General features: G+C 43.5%; 2 protein-coding genes across 2 annotated transcripts in view; both read right to left on the bottom strand.

Annotated features, from left to right (window-relative positions):
• The window catches only part of ebf2 (EBF transcription factor 2), a 29123-nt gene extending 21524 nt beyond the window's left edge, over nt 1-7599 (bottom strand). Inside the window, exons 1-6 of the mRNA XM_062381710.1 lie at nt 7410-7599; nt 5521-5677; nt 3761-3824; nt 2180-2235; nt 1988-2061; nt 571-639 (exon numbers count right to left, since the gene is read on the bottom strand). Of these exons, the coding sequence (XP_062237694.1) occupies nt 571-639; nt 1988-2061; nt 2180-2235; nt 3761-3824; nt 5521-5677; nt 7410-7543 (554 nt within the window). The 5' untranslated portion in view covers nt 7544-7599. The remainder of the gene's footprint in view (nt 1-570; nt 640-1987; nt 2062-2179; nt 2236-3760; nt 3825-5520; nt 5678-7409) is intronic.
• A 4628-nt stretch (nt 7600-12227) lies between these two features.
• Nucleotides 12228-17943, bottom strand: LOC133933039 (eosinophil peroxidase-like). The gene is made up of 14 exons (XM_062379996.1): nt 17901-17943; nt 17605-17671; nt 17260-17347; nt 16964-17139; nt 16737-16869; nt 16351-16480; nt 15944-16150; nt 15491-15839; nt 15228-15388; nt 14782-15040; nt 14408-14578; nt 14087-14324; nt 13773-13972; nt 12228-13587 (listed from the first exon to the last, which is right to left on the bottom strand). The coding sequence occupies exons 2-14, from the start codon at nt 17669-17671 to the stop codon at nt 13139-13141; spliced, it is 2628 nt and encodes an 875-aa protein (XP_062235980.1). The 5' UTR covers nt 17901-17943; the 3' UTR covers nt 12228-13138.
• Between the last annotated feature and the right edge of the window lie 1357 nt (nt 17944-19300).

Raw genomic sequence — 19300 nt, 5'->3', positions numbered from 1 at the left:
GTGCACTGAACTCCACAGTCTGTGTGAACGCAAATGTCTGAGTGAGAGGCTCGGCAGTTTTCAGTGACTTTATCCAACGGGCCTCCTAATATAATGTCCAGTAGAAGTAACTGGGAGAACACAGCAGGGGACGCAATTTTTTTTTTTTTTAAAGAACCTAAAAATTTCCCAGTGAAAAAGCATCTGTACACACGTTAAAGACACCCGTGAAGATGTCTAGAGAGTTTTGTGATAAGAAGTGATAACGGTGTCAGGGTGCTGTAAACATGATCATGTGATCACCGCAGTAGAGTTAATAGGTCACTTCCTGTCCCCGTCTGCTGCACCTGGCGTTTAAAATCCATAGCAAATTCTCCCGATTTTACCCGGAGGTGATATATGAAAATGTTTAATGTTTCAGCCTGACGCTGTTCTCTTTGGCTGTAAGTGAATGGTAAGATCTCAGCACAAGAGGCTTCATGATCATTGGCGCTGTGTGTGAGTCAGTGTGTGGTTGCATATACACAAAGGAAGGACAATGATGTTTGAGGTGACGGCCACTGTGAGGGGGCATGGGTTTGATCTCATTACCTGTCAATGATGACGGGGTCGGAGGGCGTCTCGTTTCGGTTGCCGCAGCTTTTTTTCTCACAACAGCGGCTGAGTGGGCAGATAAAGAGACACAAAAGAGGAATGAAATAAGTTAGTGTTGGAGAAACAAACAAATTAAACAAGAGGAGCCATCATTTGTCTGGCCCATCCACATCCCCGGGCCCAGACTACACTGTGCCTCGCAGTCGAGCCAAGATCCAGCAGCACACAAAGGAGGCATGAGAGGGGAGGGGATGGAGAGACAAAAGAATAGAAGAGGAAGAAAAGGTACAACAACACACCCTACAAACAGTGAGAGACCATTCAAAAGTGAAAAGCCAGCCAGGCAATCTGTCACATTGATTTCAAAATCAAACTCAACCCCCACACAGCCTTATTGCGCGCGCACAGATACACACACGCACACACACACACACACACAACATCCTACCATTCGTCAGCAGTCCTGTCCGAGGAGCCTGCTGGCCGGCCCCCGCACCCCCCACCCCCTCCCCAAAGTCCCCTTCACTGCATAACAAAAGTGCCCCCACCCCTAACCATCTGCCACCCCTACACCTCGCCTCACCCCTCTCGTGTCCCAGCTTGGCCCTGCCCTGCCCCCCTCCGCCCCCCTGTCAGACGGCCTCACTCCCCAGCTGTGACGCTTGCCCTCTGCCTCCTCGGCTCTGTTATTAGCCAGCTGTGAGTCACATTCGGGCATCTGCTGGCTACACAATGGCAAGGCCCACTCCGTCTAAGCCCATTTCGCCCCGTCCCAGCCCCCTATCCTTTCCCCCTGCTGCCCCTGGATCCTGGGTCACTGCCCCACTTCCACACCACTCTCCTCAACTTCTTCTCCATCCATATTGGCAAAATTAGACCCATATTCTAACCCCAAACCCCTTTGGTCCTTAAACCATGATTACATTTAAATTTGCTCTGTTAATAAAGGGAATTCCTGACACTGGCTGAACCAACACACTTGTTCAAAAGATGCTGCCTCGACTAAGGAAAGAGGTGCTACAGATTTGATGAGGAAAAGTTGGATTATTCCCCTTGTTGGCGTCTGCTTCCAGTCAGCTGAGGTCTATTTAAAAAACTCAGAGCCAAAGAGAAAGAGAAAGAGGGTCCGGGAAGAAACAGGAGCTGGTTGGGAACACGCTGTGTAACAGCAGAAACCAACAGGGGGCCACCACTGTAACAGGGATGATGACGGACAGCCTTGACTTAAGGTTCAACCACAGTCTAGTTTTCAAAAACCTACAGAGCCCCAAGCGTCATCCCAAAACCACATTTCAAGCTGACTGAGACAGAGCAGAGTGAAGGAGAGTAATGGATATTTGGATTTGGTCCCTGCGGGTGGAAGTTTCAATGAGTGTGTGTGTGTGTGTTTTTTCTCTGCGTGTGTAACACTCACCTGCACATAACCTCGTGTGTGAGCAGAACTCGGCACATTTCTGGATTCTTGTTTTGTCCCTCGTACGCTATAGGCTGAGAAGAGAGTGAGCAAAGGGACAGATTCAGTTTCATGTAGAAAACGATAACACGTCTATTAATGTAGCTGGAGGTGGAGTCCACGTCAAGAAGACTTAAGGGAAAGTTTACTAACCTGTTTGGTGACAGAGTCGATGAGTCGTGCATAAAGATCTTGCTCTGTTCGGACCCCTACACAAAGAAAACACAGAAATGAGTTGCTAATAAGGGCTCAAACTGTTTAATATGGGCATGAGTAAGGTTTTTAATGTGAAATATTTAATTAATTTTCCAAAGAAATGTAATACATATGAACTCAGTGAGTAGATGAGAGATCAAGCTGAAAAAACACATTTTTATTGTGCGGATAAGCTGCACATCATTGAACCACACTAAATTAATGCTGAGTGGCTTAAATCCAATCTGCAAAATACAAGTTGTTTCAGTCATGATCAAGTATCACCATAAAAGAAGCAGCCGTATTTGTGCCTTAACTTGATAACCCACTCAAATAAAGAGAAGTCCAATGCGCTGAATATTCTCAAAATGAAATTGAAAGATTTATGATATCAATTTTTTTTTAGGGCAAGTGCTCAGAAAAAGCACTGAACTCTGTCCAGCATACATGGAGGAATAAGATTGGCATGCAGTTCATATTTTCTCTCGGATGGTTTCTGAGGGGATTGAGAGTTATTTGATGTGTGATGAATATTTCTCATGTTCTGCTCTGAGGCCAGAATTTACAACCAGATTCTCACGATTTGTCAGACTTGTTATTCTTGTGGTTATTTCTGTGTAAACGTTTGTTTTATTGTGAGGTTCCGTTGACCGATGTGAGACCAGTTGTGCACCAACAGGTAAAATAGCATAACAATCAGTAGGTTGAGGGATTACATTTTTTAAATTATACTTTTTATGCTTGTTTCTGACTTTTCTGAGATCAGTGAGTGAGACTTCTAGAATCACCTGAACCCTTTGGATGCTCTGGAACTTCCAACGTAAATCACACCGGTCAGGGAAACGACATGTAATGAATTGCTTCTTGAGAGAGGAGCGCATTACTCAAGGAATTTTTATAGAGACTTTGTAGAGTATTGCTTTTAAAAATGTGTTCTCCTCATCAAAGTCTCGATTGAGATGCCTTTGATATCGCTTGGGGGAAGGGGATGAGAGGAGGGGATGTAGAGAAAGTGCTTCTGGTGCGTGCGCTTGCATGTACGGGCATGTGTGTGTGTGTATGTGTATGGAGAGTGTATGAGGGGGTTGCTCTAGAACATGTCTTTTATCTTCTCTCCCATGGGTGCCAGTGCGATGGCAGAGCAGGGGCAGCAGTGGCTCATGGGAACCAAATTTCTCTGTGTATCCCCCCGATCTGATGTTGAAGCACCATGGGGGGGTTGGAGGAGTTGGGCGGCTGAGGAGGGGAGCGGGGTAGCAACATGTACCTCATTGCTGCGTGTACGTGCGAGCCTGGAAGCGGCTCCTCGCGCAGCTGAGCACCGAATTGTACAAACCCCGGTGATCATGAGCGGGAAGGAGCTCGGAGAAAATAGTTAAGGCAGGAGAGGATGCAGAGGGAGATTACTTCGGAAAGATGTGTGTGGGGTTGGCACACCAGGGTCATTGATGAACTGTATGTTTGAGTGTGAATTTAGACCCCTCAGAGGCCAAAGAATCGACCTGTAACCCATGAGAGCTCGTGATTGACTCCACTCACCGTTGCTGTAGAGGAGCTGCAGCTTGTAGTGCGTACCGTTGTTGGTCTTCTCTCCTGTCTGCTCCTTGGAGAGAGAATGGGGCGGACAGACAAAACGCAGGGCATGCAGTTAGGCACATCTGTGGCACAGATAAGTACAGCTGGGTATCCCTGTGCAGTGTTAAGCACATTGAGTCTCTCCTAATCCTGCAGCTCGTCCCTTCCCCGGGAGCAGCATCGAGATCAGAGGGCTGTCGGCTCAAAGCCTGTGTGGGACGCTGCGTTGTGCTCACAGGCGGCGTGTTTAACCTTGAGTGGGATGTTCTTTGTTGAGGTTGAACTATCATGTCTCACAAGAACTCCTAAAACCTTGCATTTAAATGCAGGGGTCCTCAGAGCAACAAGGTAGTACAGGCAGGGTTATATGTGCATGTGAGTGTATGTGTGTGTGATCTAGTGTGGAAAGTACTGTATGTGAGACTGAGCAGCAGTCGAGCTTGACAGAAAAACTTCCTTTCTGCTATCCCTCCTTCCCCGCGGGCTCTCCACTAGCCATTCGCTTCTTCCTTCTCTCCCCCCTCTCTGTCTCTTGTTCCCCCTCTTTCTTTCTCCTCCTCTACCTCTCCTGGTCTTTCTAAGTGGTCTCAAAGGAATGCTCTCTGGTCCAATAACCCAGGAGGCTGGCATCGCAGAGACGAGAGCGAGAGAGCAGCAGCGAGAACGAGTACGTTGGTGGAGGAGGAGGAGGAACCAGGAGAAGGAGACAGTTGCAAGACGAAGGGGAAGGCGTGAGGGAATTAAGATGCAAGGAGATAAGTTGGAAAGTAGTGGAGCTCAAAAAACTTAATATCAGAAGCGAGAGTGAGACACGTCAGGAGATAAATGGATGCCTGGCTTCATAAGTTTTTTGTAAATATACACAGAGGAACATTTATTTCGCCTTGCCATCACTCTACCTCGCCATAATTACAAAGCAAAAACAGATGCCAGGGTAACCATGCAGAAAATGAACTCTTCCGCTGCCTCCATATCACTCTGCTCTGGCCTGTGTGGCACTGAGGGGAGCGCACTGACAGCTTTCAGGCCCGGCATTAGCACTTCCATTTACCCCCCTTCAGAGGGGAACTATATTTGAACTTTCGGGATGGCGAACTCTTGTCTTTCTCACGGTGGGGAGAGATGTCGCCGCTTTAGGAGGGGTCCTCTCCCCTCACCACAAGGCAAAAACATCCATCAACACTGGGCATAAGGCTCCCTCTCCAGGCTGCCTCCCCTCTCCACTCTCTTTCTACCTCAACACTTCACCCCTTCTTTAATTTAGTCTTGTCCAACCTGAGGAATCAAGTTCCCCCCACAGCAGTATTTAGAGTACGGGAGGGGGGGGGGGGGGGGGATGAAGGAAAAGACACTTTGATGATTAGTTCCCTGTATAACTAAACAGGAGCGAGCACAATTTGCATTTTAAAAAGTAGTGATGTCCTCCTAATGAGGCAAGCTGCTAATTAGTCATTAGATATTCCTTTTCAATCCCACATCATCAGCTCATCGAGGGTAAAGCTTGTGTAAACATGTAGCCGTCAGCTGTTCGATATGCTTGGCTTTTCTGGGGATGGGGAAGAACAAGTCGAGCACCTGGGTGCAGCTGAAATATCGCGTCTCTCACTAACACGTCCCGTTGTTATTCACAGTTTTTCCTCGGCATGTTTAAAACTGTGGAGATGACAGCTGTGCAGTGGGCTAATAAGATCCTGAGGTAAACACTGAGAGACACGCTCACACACCTTGTCATGCTCAACAAAGTCCACAAACGAGGTCCTCTCCACCTCCACAGGTTGGCCGTGTCTGTCGTAGAGCGCCAGCACAAAGTGGAAGAAGTTGGACTTGCGCAGATTGGAGGGTGGCTGCTTCTCAAAGTGGGCCCTGGACAGAGCCACTCCACTGTAAACACAACAGAGAGAGAGAGAGAGCGAGAGAGAGAGACAGTCAGCTCACATGCACCTTCATGAGATCAAAAACCATTCATGTTGTCTTATATAACCTGCACTGCTGAATATAAAGGATGTCTTTGACTGAATTAGCATCTATCAATGCAGAGGCCTGTAATCTGTTGGCGGTTGAAAATATTTGATCTAGATTAAACTAATCTAACTGAAGACCAGACATTTTCCTCTGCTGCATCAAATGATTAAAACTATATTAACAGGAATTTCAATTATGTTTGATTTACTGGCACTGTAAAGGCACTTATTTAAAATCACATTGGTTCTAATTAATTCCAAAGTTTTCTCTCTCAAACTAATTATTAAAACATTTATCCACGCAATATAAATACATTATTTATGAATACTTTGTTTTCTTATAACTTGAAGGCCTTTTCATCCCATCTATATAACAGCTTAATATGAACCCGGAAATTACACAAAGACCAGTGGGAAAAAGAGGAAAAAATAAGGAAAAGCAAAACTGAAGATTTAGCTAAAAGAAAATAAGAAAGGTTGAAGGTTGAATTAGCTCTTTTGATTGAGACAGATGTTGCAGCATCTTGTTTGAAAAATGGGCCACTCACTGTGGAATTAAAAAAAACACATTTAATCAGTGTTTTACGTCAGATTAAAATGAAAAAACATTAGCAAATCTGAAGGAGAGTCTTTCTATAAATATAATTTTGATTTAAAGATTTTTTGGATCATTCATAATAGAGTATATTATTGATTTTGTTTAGACAGACACATTTCCTTTAAGAAAAAAAAAACGCATGGATTAAATGTGTTCATATATAAACTGCAACAATTTACCTTTGTTAAATTACCTGAAATTATAACGTAAATAGAATCGTTTATATCAAGTAATAATCTTACAGTGCGAATTACGCCATAATAAGGTTCGGTTATTAATTGCTATTTTATTATCATTATTATTTATTATGATTAACTTGTTGCCATTTATATTTCTCCTCATCCTGCAGCGTTTTTATGGATGACTTCTACTCTTCGGTTTGTAGAATGAAAACACTGATGAATGTCAGATGTATTCATTATAAATGTGAAGAGGGTGATCGAACATCGAGTGAAATGTGAGAAACAGGATGAAGAAGAAGAATGATTCACATCTGCTGATATGCAGAGACGTTAAGTGGCCGATGTTGTATTTTAGATGGAAAACATCAGCAACATCAGCTGAAATCGCTGCTCGCATAGGAAAATAGAGTGTGATGTTGTCCCTTGTACAGAGACATTTGAAATGATCTTAAATGTAGAAGTATGAACTAAAAGTGTTAAACTGAGCTTTTGCACATCAGGAAATTCACAGATCACATGACTTTAAATCAAAGTCAAAAGTTCTGATTATTAGTTTTCCGTTTTGAAACATGGCTCAACTTTCTTTATGTTCACAAAACCAGGACTTTCTTTACAAAATTTAAATAATAATATAGCAATTATAGAGACATGTTCTTCCATTCAATATCAAGCAGTTTAATTGAAGAGGACTCGTGTCATCTTTTGCAACAAGTAGTTTACGGTTATTTTCTGACGCATGTTCACATGTCAAATATTCAAATAATATTAACTGTATTGTGATAATGAAAATAACGGTTGTCAGGTTTGTGAAGAGCTTGAGTCTAAATGATGAGTTAATGACATGTCAACAGATGAGCTGGTTTGTACTGTACCTTTGCGCCGCAACGTTCGCGTCCACAACCCCGACATTACGCACCCAGGACCGGATCGGGTCCATCTCCTCTCCAAGACTTCTCTCTTTTAATCCGCTCGCTTCTCGTATCAGATGCTCCTGAATCCCGAACATTTAAACCCCGTCCGATGGCGTGGTGCACTTTTTAGGAACTTATAGGGGGAATTGTAAAAACTGTCTTTGGAGAGCTGAAGCACTTTGGCAAACAACAGAAGGTCCACCCCAAGAATATGCGCTCCTCCAGAGCTCCACAACAAAAACAGAGAGTGCACGCGGCTTTGAGGGATAAATGACCGGTGCTGTGGGATGTTTCACGGGGCGTCTCAAAGAAAAAAGAATCCTCACAGAGTTTCTTTTAAGGCTCAAACAATGATAATAAATAAACTCCCCCACTGATTGCGAGCATTGTCCAAGCGCAAATCTCCTGCGTCAGTTGGAGCGCAAACGATCACCTGCTCGGTTGGATGAACTCCTCGCACAGTCTGCAGCTCCGTCTCAGGATAATGTTTAAATGTCAGTGTGCAGAAAGTCTCCCTTTGTCAAGAGGCCGGACCGGATCAAAACAGTTGATCCGAGGGCCAGGAAGCTTCGCAGTGAACCGCTGTCTTGAAGCATGAATGAGACCCTCTGCCGGGATAGAGCGTGGAGGAGGGGCTTTAGTGCCATATGGGGAACCGATTGTTGAAATGGATGCTCTCATTGGTGTAAAGTGCATCCGTTGTTTGGACTTCTGCCACATTCAGCATCCAACCGGTGACTCCTTCTGTAAACTTTTCACAGACGTTAACTTCGAGCAGGGTGACCAGGCAGGGGAACCAATTCTTGACGTTTATATAGAGAAAGTGTAAACCCCAGATAGTCATTTAATAAATAAATAAATATTAAAAGTACACCTATTATTGTTATTATTTAAATTGAAATGTGAATAATGCGTGTGCAGGTCAAGAGATGGGTTAAGCCTCTGAGATCAATAATACTCTCATTATTCAACATCAAAATCAATGCGTAAATCTCATAACGTGTGTATTTCAATCAGTAATTGTCTTGTATTTACATCCATTTATTAATCCCAAAGCCAATTGTTTATTGTGCTTTTCATTCATTGCTCACCCAACCGGTCGAGGCAGGTGGCAGCCAACTTTGAGTCTGGCTCTAACAAAGGTTTCTTCCAGTTAAAATTAAGTATTTTTTTCTCTAAGGGTTTTCCCTTTGGTGGAAACGTTAGTCTATAACTTTCAAGGTCTCATCCTCACTATATATAAAGTGCCTTGACATAATGTACGCTATGATTTGGAGCTTAGATGCACATAAAATTGAATTGAATTGTCCTCTGCTCCGAACAGTGTCCGCAGCAGCAGATCCTGTTTGGTCTTTTCACTCCAGTCAAGCATTCAACACAAGTGCGCTCTCGACGGGCGCGCATTCAGCAGCTCTGCCGTCTGCCGCTTTGAACGCACTGATTCCGCTGAGGAGGCATCGCATCAGTGTCAGCGGCAACAATGGACGTCTGGTTGCTCCATCAATCTCCGCCAGCAGCGCGCAGGGCCGCGCTCTGATTGGCGTCCGGAGCGCAGCCCCACAGTGGGCCCGAAATGAGCTCTTAATCAATACAGGAGGAGCGTCTCCTCAAATCCACACTGCTCATGCATTCAGTCAATGTTAAATGTAAAATGTAATATATATATATATATAAAAAAGATACATTTATGGGAAGTGATGTATTTGGACATTAAAGTATTGCTGCTGATTTGGATCGTTTCATGGAAAGGTCTTGGATAAATAAACTGCACTAACTAACTAAAAGTGTTAGTGAAAATGTACATTTTCTATAATGTAAATAAATAAAAAAACTAATTTCAGACTTTTGTTCTCTAACTTTCTGTGGTTTCTTTTCAGCCTCAACAAAACGAAATCAAAGCTTCACCGTGTTCTGGAGCAGTTTTTTGCTGCCCAGAAATTAATTTCCGCTCCCGTTCGTTTGGTGTTGAAAAGGAAAGTTTTTTTTTCTTCTCCATCCTTGGTTCCTCGCCCCTCACCGAGACCATTGTCTCTGTGTGGAGTTTGTGCGCCCGGACAATGAATGTAAATCTCCCCCCTTTGGAACCCGCCCCAACCCACCATCTGCCAGCGCGGGACAAAGTCAGATGTTCCCCCAATTATGAGAGCAGTCTTAGGGAATCCATGCTCCCGAGTCCCCGCCCTGTCTACGTCCCTCACACACTTCCCAAAAAACATGATTGACAGCTCCGTTTAACCGTGAAAAATCTAAATATGATGACACACACTTAAATATGAAATTCCTCCAGACGCTGCTAATCTTCTGCCGGTCGGACGTGCGATCTCTAATTGCGCACATGGATGTATTGGTTCTCTAACAGGAGGAGCACCTCTTGCACTGTGCAGACAGATCAAGGTTGGTTTAATGCCTTGTTGAAAACATTCAATTTACGCCGATTGAACGGACGAGTGCGCAAAATTGAAGCTTTCCCTGAAAAGTAAAAGTTGCAGAAATTGAAGAGATTAGATTTAAAGCTGGAATTGAGCGGAATGCACCATTGCGCAGCGATGGAGGTTTTAGAAACAGTTTCTCCAGTGTGCAAAACACAACGAATATTGGTGAGGCCATGGTGGTGAAATCCTGAGTCAGTTTGAAATAAGCCCATCAGAAAGGTTTCTGTGATTGTTTTCTATCAAGAAGCCATTTGGACTTATCCCATTTCAAAAAAGGTGTATTCATCCATTTATCCACTTAGGTTATTTATTTTAACTAACAAGGCTCTGCATTTAATAAGCTATAATTACAATTTAACTTGTCTAAAGACAAAGAGAGGGTTATAGCATTATGGCTGCAACCCATCTCAAGCTCAGCCTCAAAGAAAGTTTTAGATGTGGCAGAAAAAACTGGTCGTGCAGCAAAAGTGAACAGAAGAAACCCTTCTCTCCTGTGCAGTGTTGTGTGTTTTGCAGTGGATGGCAGTCTGTGGGCAGTCCACGTGTCTCTCCACAGGTGCGAGGGAGACACAGAGAGGATGCGTGCGCCCTGATCATCCACACAACCCGCCAGGACCTGTCCAATAAAAGTGTGTGGTTTTGTCTCATTTGGCCAAGCTGTGAGCAGCAAGGGGCGAAAATCAGGGAGGGGGGAGGAGATTAGTCCAACCACAAACGTCTTTCTAATCAATTTAACCCGTTGAGTCGGTCAGCCCGTGCGCTTCAGGGTGGAGGAGGTGGAGGAGGGAGGGAGAGGATCAGTGACTGCTTAACCAAACAATGGGGTATCGTGTGCCGCTCGTCCTCTCCAGCATTCCCCTGCTCCCAGGGGACACCCGGAGCCACTCTCTGAGGATGGCACGGTGTCCACGGAGGTCAGAGGGGGGCGTGGCGTGTGTGTGTGTGTTTGTGTGTCTGTGTGTCTGTGTGTGTGTGTGTGCGTGCAGGGGGATGCTCTGGGGGCGCAGCAGCTGGTCCCCGTCCCTCCTCTCCTCCGCTGAAAACAACAGAGCTACTGCGGCCCACCACCCTCCCAATCGATCGCCACATATTGCTCTTGTTTAGGTTTTGTTTACTTATTTAGGCAAGGGATTGGGATCCCCTGGGGGGAGCGACCACATTTAGCCTCATTCCTCAATACCCCAAAAACTGAAATTCACAAAACTTCTAACACACATTTGGATCCGTCTCAATACAAGAGTTGCACTTACATCAATTCCTCCAAGGAAAATACACAAGGCAGCTGTATGAGAGAAGCCTGAAGAGGACTTTGTCAGAGTTATTGATGTATAATAAAACGTTCACTGTAGTACTTCTGAATATCACACGCTGTAAGACCTGCACCACTATTACAAGTGTGCAATGGTTTTTAAGTTTTATAAAGTGAGACATTTTTGGTTTTCAAGAGAATTGGGTGAATATATTTTTGTAACCTCCAGCATCTGCTCGGCACATTATTCCAAACTTTGATATGCTGAACCTCTCACACCACCACACTCTGTCTCATCATATAACATTAAAAGCACATGGGCAGTTAAAGACATTTATGATGTTTCCCCTTTTACTGAAGTGAGTTAAGTTATTCATTGTGTCATGCAAGTGCCCACTTGAATGTGCAGGACTCCAGAAGTACTGTCGAGCGGTGGTTCAGCAATTGTCTGACAGGAAACCAACTTCTTACAAATAAGCATAACATAATTGTCTTCATAATGTCCCAGTTAATACCAAGGCAGTGTTTTGCTACTATAGGCTGTGTCATCTTGATTTGACTTGATGTGATTCAACAGCTGAGTACTGCTTTTAGCTTGTGAGTCAAGCAGCAACAAACAGGTTTATCGTCCTTATGCAGGTTTTTTAACAGGGTTCTGGTGGACACAATGGTCTGGTGTGTTCCACTTCAGCCTTTTTCTGTGGTAGATATCGATAGTTTGGATTGCCGGTCGGATTTATCTCTGACAATAATCACTTGCAGATTTTGCCCTGTTACCTTCTGGTTTTTGTTGTCCAAAACAGCAAGTGACTCCACGGGAATCTGTTTGCGTTGTGAAGTGAACATTTGTTTTAAGAGGAAAAGCCAGTGTGTGAAGTTTGACTGGCGAGGCCCTATTGCATTTTTACGTTTACCTGAAGGCCACTGTAGATTCTTCTACACACTTGGAAGGAGAAACACACTGAACCTTTAACTACACACTCACAAAGTAGTCATTTCTACACCTCCAAAAGTATTTTACGCATGTTTAACTATTTCTCTGTCATAGATTCTCTATTATAACTCTCTCAAGTATGCAGAAGACTTTTTACACATGCACAAAATATTACCTTTATTTGATACTCAACAGTGCTTACACTACAGTTTACATACATTCAAACGCTTCAACCATCTCTTCACACATATACAGGACATCATCAAAGTTTAGCTTCAGGTTTTAAAAAAGGCGACCAACCCACTGCAGTTTCTTCAGAATTGGTATTTCCTACTAATTATTTTGTAATTAATTCATATCCTTGTTTGTAGCAATACAGAGGTACTGCAGGTCAAATCCACCTATACCATTATCATTATCATTTTGCCAAACTTTTCACCACAGTCTTCTTGACCATTTGTATTCAGTGCAGCTTTAAATGATGCTGGTGCCAGCCTTCCTGTCCTTTTTAAGTTGTACACCACTGCCATCTGCTGGTCTGCCTACTGACATCGTCCGCTGGGTCTGCTAACAAACATTATCTTCCATTTGTTCTGTATCTTCATAATAGTCTCTCAGATGCAGAAGTTAATCTCCACATCAATAACGAATAATGCCCGAAATAAAATGACTCAAAGTCTTACACATACTTTTGGAAGAAATAAAAGAGTGTCTCCGAAAGGTCAGCAAAAAATACAGCTTTTGCAATTGTAGCTTAATTAACTTATTAGATTCACTTTTCAGATGTAGCACATATCAACTCAAATAATGTCAGGTCATTTTTCACAGTCTTCCAAAGACAAATAAAAAACCATGTGTGATAACTACTGACCTCTATATTTGTCTCCGGTAAAGGTACTAGTCTATAAAGGTACTAGTCTATAATCATCATCTGACCATTCCATGTAAAAAAGTCTTAAACTTCAGCTTTGTTAGACACTTTGCTTTCTGTCAAAAAAGTTCCGAACAGAATTTTGTGACTTCAACAAACTCAGCGTTTCTCTGCTACACTTAAACGTGCAGTGTTTTGAGGATGTCAAGGAGCAGTTTTGTCAGCAGTCTCCGGCTCAGTGAACAACAGATGCCCTGAAAAGAAGCTGTCACTGGTCAGACCGTTGCCATCATGGTTGGCCAACAGATATACCTTGTCTCCCTTCACAAGCTTTAAATACGCGTTGCCACTTGCTGTGATGTGGTTGTTTTGCCGGGTGGTGAATGAGTGCACGATCAGTTCTCCGTTACGCATCAGATCTAAGCTGGCAGCTCTACTGAAGATTGTGCAGTGGAACTGGAACTCATAAACGCCGGGTTGCTCACAGGTGAAATATCCTGTCGATACATCATAGCTATTCTGTCCATTGTAGATTACCTCTTGAAATGGAATTGGCATGCCAGTTTCAGGAAAATTGTTGCCCAGTCGCACAGAGAAGGCAACGTTGTTGGCAATTTGAGGGTGTGTAGTGGGTTTAGGGGTGGCTGGGACTCCTGTGAATAAAGAAATGGGTACAATCAAACCACAGAACTATTCCATTTTAAAATAAGACATCTAGTATATCAATTTCAATATTTTTGGATAATCAAACGGGGAGTAGCTAATCTGTTATCTCCATAGTACTTAATGTTGCCTTGGATGATCCTCTGTCAACTGTGACAGAGAGGACTCAACTCACCATGCTCCTTCCATGCGCTGAGGTCAAAGGCTGGGATATCGCTACACTGAGTGTATCCTGACCCACGAGGTCGGTACTGGAAGGGTCTTTTAGGTAGCTCAGTGATACCGGTGTTGTCACAGATGATGCGGGCAAGTGATGTTTCCCTCAGGGACGCCCTCTGAGCGTAAGTGAAGACTCCATCATTCTCCCACCAAAGTCTGAAATTGGACACTTTGTTGTCATTTTAAGTCTCTGGTTGTATACATGACTATAAAGGTGCAGTTAGGTGAAGTAATGTTGACGTAATAAGAAACATGAGTGGGATAATATACCGGTCTCCCTGGCGGATCTTCTGGAACTGAGTGGCAATTAGGCAGGCAAAGAGGGGTCCCACTCTACCACCGCGGACAAACGGCTCAGCCACTCCTCCCATCCACACGTCGATGTTGTCAGGTGTGTGATAGAGATCCAGAAGTTTCTTGGCTATATCTGTGTTGTTCAAAACACTTGCCAGCTCTTTCAGATTTTTGGGTTGCGAGAGCCCGCAGTGTTTGCGCCATTGGTTGTATCCTAAAAAGAGCCACATGTTAAATTTGACACACAGGCCTTAACAAAGATGAAGGATACAAACTGTATAAAAACCATATAAATACCGGGGAGTCCATGGTCTCTGCCTCTCTGCAAATTAATAGCGGCCAGATCAAGCGCCAAATCACTGGAGAACTTGAACAACTGGTTCCTGAGCTCCTCAGGCATCATGTGCGTCTGTGTAGACAGCTTGGCCGGGCGGCCCATTAGCCCACGCAGGATTGGGTCCAAACCACCTGAGGAATGTGGACAATCATTTAATAATCAGTTGAATCTTACCTCTCTTTAGTGAAAGACTAAGAAGTTTGATCTATGAGTAGTGCACTGTAGACGAACGGTTGCAGTAGTTGAAGCCGATTGTTTCCACAAAGGCAGTAAACTGGTTATACGCTGATTTTCCATTGAGCTGAATCCAAAAAATTAGGGTCTGTGGCCATACCTTCAAAGATCAGCCTCCATGGTGTGAAGAAGGCTTTGTGCAAAAGCACGTCGGGATAATCAGGGTGCTCCTGGTATTTCTCATCAAGACGGTAAATAAATGGCTGAACCATCAGGTGAGCAAATCTGTAGGCAGCCGTGGCAAACACATTGGCGATGCTAGGGTCCACACGTTCATCATAACCAGGGTAGGTGGACAGCTGCTTCGCGATAAAGTCTGGACCTACAATGTGGAGCAAGTAGTCTCTGAAAGTGACAACCTGAAAAACAAACGAGAAACTGAGTCAGTTGAAGCGCACATAAACGCATGACTTGTGCTGCTCATGAAGCTAAGCTGTGACAACCCTCTCTAAGCTGCTAGCAGTCAGCATTACATTTTGACTGTTATTGTAGTCCCTGGTTACATCTCTTTAAAATAACCATTTTTAGGAACAAGTGTCTAAGCACCTGAAAGTATGCTCCATTGATCTTGCGGGCCTCCTGGTAGAGCCTCTCCCCGTCCCAGTGAGAGTTGAGTTTTTTCAGGGCATGTACCAGACGGTTGTGCTCACGCATCAACAGTGTGTGCAGAGAGGTCAGAGCGATGTTCTCATTGACGCGTGCATCACCTGGGAGGCAAAGCATAAGAAAATGCTTTAATAATTAGAACCACAATGTGTGACTGAAGCTGGCAATGCACTTTGCATGTCAACATATTTGCCTCCGCTCACCAGCCACAAAGCAGGGCACCTCCTCGACATTGACGTTGCGAGTAATGCGGGCTCGTGTCGCGCACATGTTGGCACCTGTGGCGGCGAACGGCAGGAGATCGCGGCCATTGTCTTTGTGCTTTGTGTTGACCCTTAAAAGGCCCCTCTCTTTACGAAGGAAGAGAGCTTTGGTATGATCTGAACCGTACACCTGGCCCAAGTCAAGGAAAGCTGTGAGAGCGTTCATCTGCTGACGAACATTGCTGGCACCGAAGAGGTGACCTGTGTTGCCAGAACCACATCCTGGTGCTGAGCGGAAGAAGGGCATGCATTCGGAGTGATTGCTGAAGCGGGTGTCTCCACTGGGGATCTGTTTTGATGACAAGAGGAGGTATTAGTGTGTGTGTGTGTGTGAGTGCGTGTTTGTACTTTTGGGATAACTTGTCTCTTGGTTTGTAATGTAATGATACTAACCTTGATGGGGAAACAGGGCTCTGTGCGTTCGCAGCTCTTGTCACAGTTGATACCTTTACTAAATGAACTGATGGCAGGGGAGTGAGGAGTGAAGGTCAGGTCGTGGTCGGTCCATTGGCCGTAGATTGTCACCAGGAAAGTGTACAATGGGTCACTCTCCACATCAGCATTAGCTGTGCTCATAATATGGTTGGACACGTCCCTCACCTGTGGATTTGATGCAGACAATCAGCACCTTAGTGAAAATTTGTGACCACCTCTCATTTCTGAAAATACATGAAGCATCACTACGGATGTGATTACATTTTCAGTTCCTGCTTCCTTTCTTTACTGGAGCACTGATCATCTCTGTACTTTCTACTGCTTACTATTTATTTACATTTAAAATATATATTAAACTACAGTACCAGTGGCAGCAAATGGTTGTTGATCTTGTGCTCAGGGTCCCATCCTTTGGGCAGAGAGATTTTATCCTGGTACTCAGCAGGAAGCCAGCGGGAGAATGGAGTGTTAGCAGACCCCCAGCGAGGGTTTTTTCTGTGAAAAAATGTATCCTTCGTTGTCTTTTGGTCTTTTACATGTTTGTACAGTATTTGACATGTAGGCTACCGGTCATTGACATTACTGGTGCTATTTTTCAAAAGTAATGTTACTGCTCCAATTATACACAAACATTCTAATACCTGTATTTGGTAAGTGAATTGAAGAAAAGGACAGAACTGGGGAGAAAGTTTCAAATTGGCCCGATTGGCTCTCCCTGGTTCCTCCGTGAACTCCTCAGCAGCGGCCTCACCTGTTGTTGCAGACACTGCTCGCAGTGCGAAACTTGTCTAAGTTTGGAGTGGTTCTGCAGGAAGGGGCCCGATGCTGGGGGGAGCAGCCTGTCAGATTAGCAATGACCTGCAGCTCCTCTTCAGAGATCAGATCTAATTCAAACGAGCAGAGAAATGACAAATCAGCTGTCTCCGAATGGCACATATTTGTCGGTGAAGTTGGGGCATGTGTGAAGGTTACACACACCTGTGGCGTTGATTGAGCGTTTTTGACGTCTTTGCAGAGAGCCCTTGAGCAGTGACACAGTGATGTCCATATAGTCTGCAGCCCGCACTGCAAGGCGGGTCAGCCCAGCAGGCTGCTTCAGCAACCGCAGCATGTCCGAAGGATTTGCTGTATTCCTCCTCACACGGGCGATGCTCCTGTATACATTTCATTCAGAATATCATCAGGGTCATTTTATAAAACAGATCGATGTTTCTGCCATTTTTGAATTAGCGAAAAATTGACAATACACAAGTCCAGACAGGTTTTACACCTACTCTTTTCGGGAGGATGCATAAGTGTTGTCCACAGTGGCCTTGGCCGCAACCACAGCTTTCTCAATAACACTCCTGCTCAAACGAGATTCTGAAAAATAACAATGATATGCGAATAAATGAACAAATAAATAAAATAGATTTTAAATATTATTGATAATGATTAAGTTACCATTATCACTGGCATTTTAACATTTCATTTGTGTCACAAAGTCTAAGTATTTTACAAAACATTTATAGAAACAAGTGAAGAACAAAACATTTCAGTGTTCAAGACAAAAATGAAGTGATAAATATTTAGATCAATAATGCAGTTTTTCAGCTGTTGATAATAGAGGTAGCACTCACCTGCATTTACGTGACATTGCATGTACAGGTAAAGACCTGCAGCCATCACACACAGAAAGTGATTCATCTGAAGAAAAAGAAAGGTATTCACCACATTATCACTGTCACTCGTCAAATTATTAAAAACCATTATTCAGTTATATACATATGTTTATAGATATGTATATTTTGCAGAATTAACATTAAACAGTTTGAAAGATATAATGGAAACATGTTTAGTTCAATCTATTAAATTACAGCAGATTTACTGTAGGCTATGAAAATAAATAACATGTTAAAAACAAATAAATAATAACCTCTGTAGTTGAAGTTGAAGCTTAGGTCATCTGACAGCGTGTGTGTCATCCAGCTTGAGTGTGAGATGTCCGAGGCTTCTCTTTCTTTATAGTGGCTGAGTATGACGTGAATCCTCCTTATATAATGAAATCCTTTTCTTCTTCCTCATGCCTCCTCTGCGGTAGAGACTGCATTTCAATTGAGTTCATGTGCTCATGACAGGAAACTGGGCTGTGGCTGTAAAATAAAAAATCAAGGTTATAATTACTTTGTTATAAATAAGTCAATGATGTATACACCAAGCACGTAACCTTACCCTAACCCAAGCAAACACCACTCCATTGTGTGTAATTGATGTCATTAGCCTGGAATTCAGTCTGGCACTATTCATGAGGAGCACTTGTTTCTTATGTTACACTAAATATGTTTGTTATGTTATTTATTATGAAGAAAAAATTCAAATCAAAACTCTATACATTTTGATTTGTTTATTACTTAGAAAGACACATGTTGTTTTATTTCACCCCAAAATTACTATTTCACAGGGTTCAGTGTCTTGCCCAAGGACTGAAGAAGCCAGGAATGGAACTGCAGACCTTTTGATTAGTAGACGACCTGTGTACCCTTGGCATGCACCCTGAGCCATATTGTACCAGGAGCTTTGTTTTTGATCTCTAAAACCTCATGTCAGGAAAGGGACTAATGAAGCTAAGTCAAAGATCAGTCAGGAACCCTGTCATCATAAGCAGCTCCATAGTCACATGCACAGTTCCCACTATTTCTAGGTTCCACCAATCTTGTTCTCCATTTTTTATCTCATCAAAATTTGACATGCTTGCCGTGAGCCAATCCCCTGTATGCTGTTGCTGGGGCCTATTAACCGATGTCCCCAGTTCACATCACAATACACTTAATTTCATCCAATTTAGTAATTTTTGATTTGTTTCTGTAAGTCTTTGCTGATTGAAATAAACACAGGGCTGTATCGCTGCTGAATGCATGTGGTTGAAGGGCATCTTTTAATCACAGAAGCAAAAAAAAATAAATGGCCATTTGGGTTGGAGGACCTCACTATAGAGCATGGAGCAATATAATGCTCCCAACCCCAAAGGTCAGAGTGGATACAGCAGTCTTCTGCCAAAGAGCAGAGAATAGAGTACAGCCATTTTTGTTTTCAATAATTGTTCCTATAAAAAATTTCACTTCAGTTCTCTGAAATTACATGATGACTTTTATGTAGGTCAAGACTAAAACCTGAAGTGAAGCAGCATTTAGTTCTTCTGCTCTATGCTGTTTGGACAACCTGACCGAGGATACGACCATCGACATCTTTACATTTTACCTTTTACTATTGGTAATTTCCAAACTCTGCCAATGAGTTTCATTACAAGTTGCTATGTTCCTCAAAGCCAAAGACTGC

This window comes from Platichthys flesus, chromosome 3 (genome assembly GCF_949316205.1).
Source record: "Platichthys flesus chromosome 3, fPlaFle2.1, whole genome shotgun sequence".
Classification (NCBI taxonomy): domain Eukaryota; kingdom Metazoa; phylum Chordata; class Actinopteri; order Pleuronectiformes; family Pleuronectidae; genus Platichthys; species Platichthys flesus.
The sequence above is the reverse complement of the archived record's forward strand: the minus strand, read 5'-3'. Positions and strand labels throughout refer to the sequence as shown.